Source organism: Sturnira hondurensis, unplaced genomic scaffold, assembly GCF_014824575.4.
Source record: "Sturnira hondurensis isolate 20B ecotype Veracruz unplaced genomic scaffold, ASM1482457v3 Scaffold0015508, whole genome shotgun sequence".
Classification (NCBI taxonomy): Eukaryota; Metazoa; Chordata; class Mammalia; order Chiroptera; family Phyllostomidae; genus Sturnira; species Sturnira hondurensis.
Window position 1 is genome coordinate 538,877 of NW_028088139.1, and position 13,260 is coordinate 552,136.

The window sequence follows — 13,260 nt, forward strand, 5'->3', positions numbered from 1 at the left end:
TTTGTGAATACTTAGTATGATTATGTATTTATATGCTAACACTTTGCTTAAAGGGGAAATGCTGCAGGAAGAAAGCAAGGAGATCCATTATTTAAATTAATAATTAATGTTGTCCTGTAAGTATGAGTCAATGTAATTATAGAAAACTAATAGCATAGAAAGAAGTAAAAAGTATATTTGCAGATAATAAACCAAGAAACCCTAGAGAAACAGTGTTAAAACTAAATTAATGAAATAATTTATGATGGTAGCAAGCTAATTAATTAATAAACAAAATGCATGCACACAAATCATGTTATAATATATAATCAGGGAAATAGGAAAAGAAAATCCTATTTACAAAACCAAGCAAAAGTTACACATTTTAGGAACAAAAGAGAAACAGAAAAGATTTCAATGGTTTCCTATTGTATTTAGGATAAAAGACAAAGTCTCAGTTTCTTCATCTACTTCTCTCCTCACCCAATACACTCTGGTTACACAGTTTTTCTTTTGATAACTTGAATTTTCAAGTTTGTTCCTACTTTAATGGCATCTAACATCCTCTTGGCTGCAACATTTTCTACAATCTGTGTACCAGATTGCTCTTAGTCATTTTGGTCTCAGTTAATGCCACTGTTTCTGAAAGGCCATCTCTAACACTTGATCCTAAGTTAGGTAATACCAGTTATTTTCTTTTGGGGCAGGAATTTCTTTAGCTTTCCTTCAGGTCTTTTTCTGCTATTTATATAAGATTTTGTAGTTAATTTGCGTTTCACTCCTTGAGCTCAAATTTTGTATTAGCAGTAGTCATTTTCTGCCATCTCTGCCCACCCAGCACTCAGCAGAGTAGCTGGTCCACAGGACATGGTGAGCAAATATTTCTGAAATGATTGTAACAGACAGAATTTCATCTGCACCTTTATCAAACCATCCTCCCACATGGCGGTCAATCACATTTCTGGAAGCACCTCAGTTACATGTGGCCCCATAGGAGGCAAGGTATGTATAAGACTGAATTTTTTACATTGATTTTTTTCCTAGGCAAAACACACACACAATATAAGGGCTTAAAATAACCCTGGAGGTGAATTTAATACCATGTTCGCTGACAAGGATGTTTTTCAAAAAACAGTTGCTAAGTAGCAATGTGTAACTGGTGTTGATTGATGATATCCTGTATGTTCCACCTTTGTGCTGGGTGCCAGGACCTTCCTGTAAGTTAATACTGTGTGGTCATGTCAAAGAATGTTCATACCCTATTTCACAGGGATAGGAAACGAGGCAGATATATTAAATTTACTCAAGATCACTCAATTCCAGCAAGTGGCAGGCTAAGTCTAATCTGACACAGAGTGTGAACTGTCTCATTATTCAGACATAAATATCTTGGAGAGAATTACTTCACTGCTATACTGATAAAGGTGGGCGCAATCTAGATACAGCTTATCTTTCTTTGTGCCTCTCTCTCTACCTCCCCCCCAACCCCTCTCTCTCTCTCTCACACACACACACACACTGAAGAATAATCCAGATCCTCAAAAACTTCCACAAAACTTCTAAAACAACACAAGACGAAGCTGGGAAATCAACAGTCACACCGAGATGAGGCGAATTGGATGACAATTGCTGCAAAGTCCAAAGTTGGACTTTGGAATCACGCAGAAGAGACTGTCAGGACTACCACGTGCTAGAGCCTTGCTGAATGCTGGCACTGTCACCCTCTTTAATATTCATTCTGTTTAGTATTCAGAGTGACACTCTGTTCCTGTCCCTGGCTCACAGGTGGGGAGCTGAGACACGCTGTCAGGAGATACCAGCACCACCACCCAGCCTGTAGGCAGCAGGGTGAGAATTGAAAAAAGCTATTCCTGTTTCCAAAGGCTGGACTGTTGCTCAGTTTTGCTTTAAGAAAAGCATACAACATGATAAGCCCAGTAGGATCCCATCCATTTCTCCAGTTCCATCCAGATTCTGAAATCTGCCTGTGAGGACAGTTGTGAGCAGTGTGAGTCTTCATTTACATGTGTGTGCAGAGAACAGGGACAACTAAAACCACCATGTTGATCAAAGGCTCCGAGTTTAATTCTCAGTGGTTTGGGCCAATGCGAAACTTCATCCCTACTCTTTTTTTTCCCTTTCCTTTATTATTATTTTTAACTAAATGTATTGGAGTGACACTGGTTAATTAAATTAGGTAGGTTTCAAGTGTACAAATTTATGATGCTACATCATCTGTATATTGCATTGTGTGCCCACCACCCAACATCAAATCTTCTGTCACCATATATTTGACCCCCACCTTTACCCTTTACTACCCCCGTTCTTAAAGAGAAGAGCAACCTTTCCCCTCAGGCTGGCCTCAGCCTCAGCGGTGTCCACCCCCTGCCTGCTGTGGGGTCTTCAGTATGACACTGTCCCAACACCATAAACCCCGAAACAGGTCCAGACTGTGAGGCACAGCTGTCCTGAGATCCATGAGAAAACCTCTGTCCTGGCCAGTTCCTCACCCGCCCTCTCCTCTTAGAGGCACTCTCCCAAAACGTATTGGAATCTGAGCCATGATGAAACACTCCAGGGCTGGTGTCTGTCACCGGAATTGGCTGCAGGGCTGTGGCCATCAGTATACACGTGCTGTGAACAGCTAAAGCAGTTATGTGCCCTGATCTTCCCTGGGTTCATCTCCCACTGGAGCTACAATTACCCTGTCACCTGTGAGGCACTGACACCTGCAAAGGGACAGTGGTGCACCCGCCAAGAAGTTATAAATGTCAGTCCCCAGGCAAATCAGCATCAGCAGTTCTGGGGATTATTAAGACAGGAACTAATTAACAGCTGGTGCAGCTGAGAGAAAAACTTTTCCCCTGCAGGGAACTCTGTCTCAGAAAGCATGGGATAGACAGGACATTCTCAGTGCTGTGTGTGGATGGTCCCACCAGGGTCTACAACATGGATCCTCATCGCCAAGTCCTGCTCCCACCTGGGCACAGTGATAAGCTCTGTCATGTTCACACCTGCCTCCAAGTTCTGGTGTTTCATTAAGAGCACGACCTCTGCTTGAGGAATGCAGTCATCAAGATACTGGGAAACTTCCGCCACAAAATTGTCACATTCTCCCAGGTGCCCTGGGCATGGCTGCCAGTCCCACCCACCTCTCAGGCCATTCCCAAATTTGTCTTGAACTGCCCTGGGGCCAAAGCAGCTTGGGCAACAAAAGGGGACTCCATTTACCATTTCTGAAGGTTCTGCTACCCTAATTCTCTTTATTTAGTTCCAGTGCCTTCTCTTTCATTCCATTGCCGAGGGCTAACTGTAGGTTTTTCTTGATGTTTCTCTTTATACTTTATATGTACTTTTTTTTTAAAAGTCTGTCTAGATAATATTCACCTCCTTCGACTAAAATATTATCAATGTTTACATTTCCTTTAACTTTCTTTCTCCTATTTCTCTCCCAATTTTTTTTAGTTATGTAATTTCAATATTGTCTTTTCTTAGCACTTAGTTTAGGCTCTGTAACTAAAATTCCCATGCAGAAGTTATCGTAATGAATCTACTAAAGGCTTCATATCTATGGTTAAATGAATTCAGTGTTTACGCTCAGTTCTTTTGCCGTTGTTTATTGTTCCTATATTACAGCTAAATTCATGTTTCAATAATTTTGTTAAGTTCATAAGAATTATACAAGTTCTTGCATGTTCAACAGTGTTCGTCTGCCTCTTGGTACTTAAAAGACAGTTATTGGATATGAAAGTTATCTTTGTGATATTGAGCCTTCACATTTAATAACCAATGTGCATCTTTATTTTGTCATCTTAAAGTTCTTTCAATAAAGTGGTAGACATTTTTCAGGTTCTTTCATAATTTCTTTTGTGAACAGAGTGCTTTTCCAAAATGTTCTATTGCTGGTGCCTAGCATTCAACTGAAGTTGCATATGGACCAAGTATCCAACAATCCTACTAGTCTCTCTTACTCGACATGATTGCCTGTAAATTCTTCTGTTTTTCCACTTTAGCAATCACTGACAATTTTGTTTCTTCGTTTCCAATTTTTAAATCCTTTAGTTTTTATTATTGTCAATCTGTACTGTTAATACCCCCAAGCGAGTATTTAGCAGCAGCAGTGGCAGCAGATGTGTGTATCCTAATGCCAAACCTCTTTAAAATTTCATCATTAAATATGATGTCAGCTGTAACATTTTGACAGCTGATATCTATTAAGTCAAAGAAAATATATTTACCCATTTTGCTAAGCAGTTTTTTAAATAAACAGTTGTTGATGTTTATCTGCATTTTGAGTGTCAGGGTCCTTGCAGTGTTATTCTTTCTGAAATATTTTTATTGACGCTGGATGGCGTAGCTCAGTGGATTGTGCACCAGCCTGCAAATTCGATTTATGCTCAGGACACATGCCTGGGTTGTAAGCCAGGTCCCCAGTTGGGGGCGTTAAGCAACCAACTGATGTTTCTCTCCCTCTCTTTATCCCTCCCTTTTCCTCTCGCTAAAAATAAATAAAATTTTAAAAAATAAAATATTTTTATTGTAAAAATTCACATAAAATTAACCATTTCAATATATACAATTCAGTGATGTCTACCACATTCATAATATTATGCAAATATCACCTCTATCTAGAATATCACCTCTATCTATATCCAAAACATTTTCATCATTCTAAAAGGAAACCATATGCCCATGAATGCATCAGTCTCCATTCTCCCTTCCCCCTAGGCCCTGGCCACCACCCATTTGCTTTGTCTCTATAAATTTATATAGTCTACACATTTCTATAAATAGAAATATGTGGGTTTTTGTTCCTGTCTTCTTTCACTTATCATTGTTTTTGAGGCTTATTCATGTTATAATATCTATCAATACTTATATAGTTTATTAATATTCTATTATATGTGTGTATACATGTATGTAGGTATGTACAGATACCACATTTTGTTTAACTGGTTCTTCATCAATGGGAATTTAGATTGTTTCCACATTTTGGCTACTGTGAATAGTGGCATGAACATTCATGTACAAGTATTTAAGTGCCTGTTTTCAATTTTGTTGGGTATATACCTAGAAGTGGAATTCCTGGATCACCTAGTAGTCTCTGTTTAACTTTAGAAGAACTGCCAGAATTGTTTTCCACAGCAACTGGACCACTTGACATCCCAGCGATGCTCAAGAGTCCAGTTTCTGCCATGTTATTCCTAATACAGGCATTTTAGGACCTGCTGAGAGGAAATGTTTGTTGTGCCCACAAGTATGTCATCATAACAAAACAAAGTTCCTGCATGACACATCACTTGAAATACATACACGTGAATTCTGCACATGTAACCCCAAGTCTTCCCCCCGCCCTTCAACTCCTTGCTTTGAGCATTTCACGTAAGTCTTTATTACCTTTGGACATTTAAGAACTAAAGCTCTAGAAAAATACAGGTCTCAAGTCCTGATGGTGCATCATAGTTAGCAGAAATATTACAAATGATAGTAAGAATAAAGGGAGCAAACTTTTGTGGTACAAATTCCTTAATTATTAATTACTCAAATTATTTGTTATAAGATATTTTGACTTATTCAACATTCAAGAATAAGTAAACCCTGAACATTATGCTCCTTCAGGTAATTCCAAAAGTGATAAAGTTAAATACCTAAAAGTCCATCTCAGATAGTAGAAACCATAATATAACCCCTATAAATCTTTATCGTTATTCAAATGATTCTTATTATGTTCGGTTTTTTATATATTCAAATGACATTGTGTTTGCACACTGAAAATGTTTAATATTTGTAGAATATTCTGAAATCCTTTCTACAACAATTATGTTAAACCCTTATGAAATTATTTCATTCTATGTATAACTTCCAAGTTTAATTGCTCAAACCTAAAATCTCATCAAACACAGAAAAGCCCTGATAATTAAATAGTGGCATTCCATCAACTGTAACATGCATCACAATTTAAGATATAGTTAGATGTGCAGCAATAAATCAAAATACAAAAATAAAATGTGGCTTATCGCTAATGCTTTTGCCACATTCATTGCATTCTTAAAATCTCTGCATAAAGCAAGTCCTGTTTCTATTTGTAAGAGCTTATGATGCTTAATGACAGCCAGTCCTCCACACAAAGCATTTTCAGTGATCCCAGTATTTCAGTAACGTACCTGATAGAGTACAACTGAAATAGGATTCCTTAAGGATTTAATACGCTCACGGAATCTAGAAATTAGTTCATCTGGAAACAGGGTTTCTGTGCTGTGTGAGCTGGTGAGCAACTAAGGAACCCTGAGGTGTAAAGGAAGAATTTTAGACTACTGCAATTCCTGCTATTTCATTTTTGCTGTGCAATGCAATTTGTGGTCAAAGGCGGACTTTAACCTTTGAAATTAAAGCCATTGAACCAAATGGTTATGTGGAAAGGCAGGAGAGTATCCACTGGATTCTCTCCTGAATTAAGTATCTGTTGTATAAAATCTCCCTTTCAAAAGCTTTCCACATACCATTTCAATAGGATCGATGTATTATATGAGTTTACTGATGGTGAATGAGCTCTGACCTCTAGATGAAGGCTTTATATAAGGAGGATATGCATTCACTAGGAAGACTTTACCACATTCAGTGCATCTATAGGGTTTCTCTTGTATAATGTGGTCAAGGAGTTTTGACTTTCTGGGGAATGTTGTCATTATCACATTACTGAAATTTTGACTTTTGTGTACAATTTAATGTGATTTTTTTAAGACTTCCTGCATTTGCCACAGCTGTAGGGTCCCTCTCCTGAATGAATACCCTCATGTATAACAAATAAGCTTGGAAAAAGGATTCCGCAACTTTCACTGCATCCATAGGTGTTGGCTCCTAAATGCATAGCCTCTGACTTTCAAATGAAACCTTTTGACAATCACTGCATTTACAATATTTCTCTTTTGGTGAGATCCCTAGAGTATAATGAGGGGATGTTTTTTAATGGAAGATTTACAACTTTCATTTCATCTAAAAGGTTTCTTTCTTACAGGAGTTCCAGCAGTGTCTATTATAAACACAGTATTCATGACATTTCTATTCTACATGAATCTCGAGCTTTCTCACATTCCCACAGTCATTGCATAGAGGATTTTCCTCTATGTTGAGTCTGCTGATGATTAGTAAGAGCTGTGTTCCAACAGAAAGCTTTTTGACATTCACTGCATTCACAGGGGCTCTCTCCTGTGTGAGTTCTCCGGTGACCAATGAGAATTGACAAAGTAGCAAATGCTCTCTTACAATCACAGCATGCATATGGTTTTTCTCCTGTATGAGTCTTCTGGTGCACAGTAAGAGAGGATTTAGCCGTGAAGGCTTTATCACACACCCTGCATTTGAAGGGTTTCTCACCTGTGTGGGTTCTCTGATGTATGATGAGAGTTGACTTAAAAGACAAAACCTTCCCACATTCACTGCATCCGTAAGATTTCACTTTTGCGTGACAGTTTTGCAGATGGTTAGTGAGACTTGACATCTGGTTGGAAGCTTGTTGACACTGATTGCATCCATAAGGTCTCTCTCCTGTGTGAATTCACTGATGGACCATGAGCTGAGCCCGTTTGGAGAAGGCTTTCTCATAGTCTGAGCACTCATAAAGCTTCTCTCCTGTGTGAGTTCTCTGATGCACAGTGAGATGTGTGTGAACCATGAAGGCTTTATCACATACTCTGCATTTGAAAGGTCTCTCTCCTGAATGCATTCTCTGATGTAAAGTGAGTTTTGACTTCCAAGGACAAGCTTTCCCACATTTACTGCATGCACAGGATTTCCCTTCTCTATGATGAGTTTTCTGATGATAGATGAGCTCTGACTTTGTAATGCAGGCTTTTTGACACTGATCCCATGCATATGGTCTCTCCCTGGAGTGAGTCTGCTGATGAGTTATTAGCTTCAACTTGCTGGGAAAGGCTGTCCTACAATCACTGCATTTGTTGGATTTCTTTCCTGTGTGAATTCTCCGAGGCATGGTCATTAAGTGGCTTACAAACATTCACTGCACATTCATATAGCTTCTTCCCTAGTGGAGCCAAGTCATAATCACTGAGCTCTGACTTCTGGATGAAATCCAGCATACCCACAACAGAATAGTCTAGAAAACAAGAACAGGTCGAGAAACAACTTTGTTTAATATTAGAAACATTAGTGAGACAATCAGTAACATTTGAGTAACTGTATTAGTGTTAATATTCTCACTTTGATAAATGTATTTTAGTTATATAAAAAAATTACCTTGTTTCTAGGAAGTACACATTTAAGCATTTAAAGGTAAAGAGTTCAAAAACAACACGTGTGTGTGTTGCATGATGATAGAATATGATAAAAGGTATGTGCTCAGGAAAATTTGCAAAAAGAATAAGAAATTTGTGTATAATTTTGAGATTTCTAAGTACTAAATGATTTAGAAATAAATATTTTCAAAAAGAGGAAAATTAAAAATAAGGGAGGAGCATTACATTATTCATAAAGGCCTAAACGTAGAATGGCTAGATCGCTTTATAGTTACACAGTAGCATTCTGCACAGTACTCTGTACTCTTGATTTAGGTGCTAGTTACACAATGTGCTGTTCACAAAAATTGAGCTGTGCCCTTCATTAGTATATTTATATGGAATACCTCAAAATAATTTTTATATAAATAAAAATTGAGGCAGGAGGCCAGAAATGCTCACACATGAGAATCTTGAAAGAAATTTGTTTAGTATGTTAATAGTAAAGGCATGCCATGCAAGGTAATAGTGGAAGAGAGTGATACAACCTGATTTTCATTTTTAAAATGTCATTCTGTGTGTATCTGTGTAAGTTATCCCACTGGCAAGGTCTTAAATATTGTGACATACTTTTTGTAGGTTTGTAGATTGTGGTTGTGAAAATTGGTAAAAATTTGCTATGTCATATAGCATTTTTCTCAGATTATACTTTAGATCTTTCCTTCCATCCTCCAACTCAGATGATTGTTCATTCTGTATGGACAAAGCATATCTATATATGCCTTTTTTCTCCTGTCCCTTTTCCTACCCAGGTAACTGTCAAAATCTGATGCCTTTAAAAACCCAGATGTTTCTGAAGTTTACTTCTGTTTATAAATTTTCTAGGTGAGGGGAATGGAAACAGTGACTCCCGTTACTTCCTTTTAATAATAAAAATAGTATAGTAAAGCAAAAATATAGCTATTATATAGAGAATAGAGAATCAAGTATAAAAAGCATTTTCAAGAAAATAATAATAATATTGGCAAGAGATCATGGACATTGAGGACTGAGTGAAAACAATCATTACAGAAAGGAGTGGAGGGCCTTGGGATATAAGAAAACGACTTGCTAGCAAATTAGATTTGTGGTGTGTGGGGTGGTGCTGTGATGGATTAAGACATTTGGAGATGTTGGGAAAGGGTGGATACATCTTACATGTGGGATGGACGTGAATCACTGGGAGCCAGAGGGTCTACATCCTGCTCTCCAAAACTGGTGAAATATGTTAGGCAAAGAAAAATCAAGGTAGCAGGTGGAGTTAAATTTGCTAATTAAGCCCTGGCTGGTGTAGCTCAGTGGATTGAGCGCGGGCCTGCGAACCAGACGATTGCTGTTCGATTCCCAGTCAGGGCACATGCCTGGGTTGCAGGCCGGTTTCTTGCAGGCTAACTACCAGCAGGGGACGCACAAAAGGCAACCATACATTGATGTTTCTCTCCCTTTCTCCTTCCCCTCTAAAGATATATAAATAAATAAAATCTAAAAAAAATTTGCTAATTAACTAATCATAAGGTGGGGACATTATCCTGGATTATCTGAGAGGACCCAATGTGATCACAAGGGTCCTTAAATGTGGAAGAGGAAAGAAGAAGAATCAGTATTAGAGTTGCAAAAGAACTGACCAGTCATTACTGGCTTTGAGGATGGAAGGTGGTCACAAGCCAAGGAATTTGGGCAGCTTTTAGGAGCTGGAAGAACAAAGAAACAGATTTTCCTAGAGCCTCCAAAATGAAATGCAACCCTGCCAATACCTTGCTTTTAGCCCAGTGAGATGCATTTTGGACTGTAGACCTCCAGCACTGTAAAATAAATCTGTATTGTTCTTAACCACCACATTTGTGGTAATTTGTTACAGCAGTCATAAGAAACTAATACAGTTGTACTTTCATTATATTCATAGATTTTTCACTACAAAATGCAATTCCTGTGTCCAAGATTTCACTTAATAGAGAAGTCTTTCCCAGAGTCCTAATGTATAAAATGGTGATACATGGGTTACTTTGGTGTTAGAACTGCCACCTTTTATTGCTTTCAGGATTTTTTTTCCTTGAGTTCTTCCACATCTTACTAAAAATGATTTCCACATCCAACATCTCTAGAGTTCTCTTTCCATGATTCTCTGACATGTGATTAGGTACAGTTTATCACTGAAAACCATCACATTCTTTCCTAAGGTTTTGGACCTGTGAGAATTCACTGAGGGCAATTGTTATTATCACCTCCAGGCAAAGGATTCCCCACAATCACTGCATTTCTGCCCAAAATGATTTCACTGACACTGGGTAAATGTGACTTTTCATATAAGTGTCCTCTACAACCACTGCACTTGTATCATTCCTGTCCTAAGTGAGCTCCAACATACAACATGTGCAAAATCCTTGCTAGAGGCTTTTCCACATTCTGGTACCAGAGGACTTTTTCCTACACAATATCTGTAACATAAAAGGCATAATTTATTACTGAAGGTGTGGTTACAGTCACTCTATTTGCAAGGCTTATTCCCTGTGCAAATTTCTGATTATCTTCTAAGGCTTGACTCTTGGAAAAGGCTGTTTCACAATCACACTTCTATTCCCTAAAAGTTCACCAGTGCTTAATAAGGGCTGAGTTCCTGAAGACATTTCCACAGGCACTGTGTTCATAGGGTTCTGCTCTTGTAAGAGTTCACTCATGTATAAAGAGCTATGACTCCCTGAGGCAACTTTCACCACCATCAGTGAATTTGAAGCTTTCTCTCTTGTATGAGTTTTCTTATGTTTAATGAGGACTGACATGTGGGCAAAGGCTTTGCCACATTCAGTGCATGCACATGGTCTCTCTCTGCTGTGAGTTCACTGGTGCTGAATGACTTGCTTCTGAAGGCTTTTTCACACTGACTGCATTCATAAGGTTTCTCTCCAGTGTGAATTCTCTGGTGCTTGGTCAGGTCTGACTTAAAAAAGAAAGTTCTTCCACATTCACTGCACTTGTAAGGCTTCTCTCCTGTGTGAAGTCTGTGGTGTGCGATGAGGTATGCCTTCTGGAAAGAGGCTTTCACACACACACTGCATCCATAGTTTCTCTCCAGTATGAGATCACTGATGTCTACTACGCAGGCCCTTGCAGCTAAAGGCTTTCCCACATTCACTGCACACATAGGGTTTCTCTCCTGTATGAGTTCTCTGATGTACCATAAGCTGTGACTTTCTGGCAAAAGCTTTTCCACACTCCTTACATTCATGGGGTCTCTCTCCTGTGTGAGTTCTCTGATGTTCAGTGAGCTGAATCTTCCTCATGAATGTTTTCCCACATTCACTGCATCCATGAGGTTTCTCTCCTCTTTTTGTTTTCTGATGTCTAATGAGCTGTGCCTTCCTGGTGAAGACTTCCCCGCACTCACTGCATTCATGTGGTTTCTCTCCTGGGTAAGTTATTTGAGGGTCACTGAGCTGTGATTTAGTGCTACTGGGTTTAACACATCTATGGTATTTAATTTCGGTACAAGTTTCATCACACTGGATGTAGAGAGACGGTTTCCCATAGCCAATAAACTCATCAGAATCCTTTCCTGCCTATCTTCTCTTCTGGTTAACAAAACCTAAATGTTACATTCGAAGAGCAAGTAACCAAATGTCCAGGCACTTAGAGCATTTAGATGTTATTTATTGGCCAAACTTTTAACCTGCGCAGGGGCGAACTTCCCAATGTGACCGAGGTCACGTAGCTCCGGGGAGCCCAAAGTGGAAGTCGAGCCTGGCTTACAGACTAAAGGGTATTTATAGAATACTGCGAGCAAGCAAGCAATATACAGAAGCAGATGGGGCTGTTAGCGATTGGTGCCATTGAACAATAGCCTCCTTACTCATTGGTGGGACCCCCTTGTTGGAAGGCAGAATATATATTTTTCTTTTTTTTTTCCTCCTACTGGCCTTCCACATTCTCCTTATCTGGCTTCATGCCTGACTGGCCTTGTACACTGAATACATTCTGGGGTGGGGGCCTAACTATATCCTGTTGAGATTTCTACTTGCAGCTGGCTCCTACATTCCCCCCTTCTCTAGCTGATTAGTCAAACCCTTGACTGCTGCTCCTCCTGTGGCAAAATGGCGTATGGTTGAGCTAATACCATCAGCTTAACTCCGTCTATTCTATCTTTAATGAATGCGAGGAGCCTCTTAAGGATGACCGGTCCTAGAGTCAGTATTAATAAAAGGAGAATAAGTGGACCTACTAAAGCTGAAACTAAAGTGGTTAACCAAGGTGAGGTCTTAAATAAAGAGGCAAACCAGTTGGGGCTATCAGGCTCACTTTCTCTTTCTCTAAGTCTCTTGGTTAGGGTCTTTACGCTTTCCCTGATTACACCTGAATGGTTGGCATAAAAACAACACTCTTCCCTTAGGGCAGCGCACAGCCCTCCCTGCTTGAGAAATAACAAATCTAATCCCCTCCTATTCTGTAAGGCTACTTCTGCTAACGAATCGACCTGCCTCTCTAAATATACTACCTGATCTTGGAACAGTGATATATCTCTAGAGAAGGTCTGAGATAGAAGCTTTAGGCTGTTCTCACTATGTACATAAGCTCCCGCTCCGACAGCTGCGGAACCTATAACTCCTATAGTAGCCATTATGGGGATTAGGAGTGGAGTTCGCTTTGCTCGTCTGGGAGGTCGGGGTGGCAGTCCCCCCCTAGGCCTCTCAGCAGCGGTCTATTTTGGGTGGGCAATTTCTTAATGGTAAATAATGTTCCGTGGTCCCACCCTGAGGCATACAAACGAAGGCCCCACGTCTTTCCTTTTACCCATTCAGGATCCTCGGGATCCAGGATCTTAATGACAGCAGGATTGCAATTGCCCCTGGTGCAATTTCCATCACCTGTGTCCTTAGGCTTCCATCTTTTATCCCGAGTTAGGGTAATTTCCTTATCCTTTCCCCCTCCTGGGCTCCAACCCCCATCCGTCAGAGTTTCACAGCCCCAACTCTTGCAATAGTAGTGGGAAGCAGCCCTTCCACAGGACTGCCTTGTGCCC

General features: G+C 39.6%; 1 protein-coding gene across 1 annotated transcript; it reads right to left on the minus strand.

The window, feature by feature from the left end:
• Positions 1-10,673: 10,673 nt before the first annotated feature.
• LOC118999870 (zinc finger protein 577) lies at positions 10,674-13,102 on the minus strand. The gene is given in 5 exon segments (XM_037064617.1): positions 10,674-10,789; positions 10,792-11,100; positions 11,103-11,308; positions 11,310-11,711; positions 13,032-13,102. Coding segments are annotated over 5 exon segments (1,104 nt in total).
• Positions 13,103-13,260: the final 158 nt, after the last annotated feature.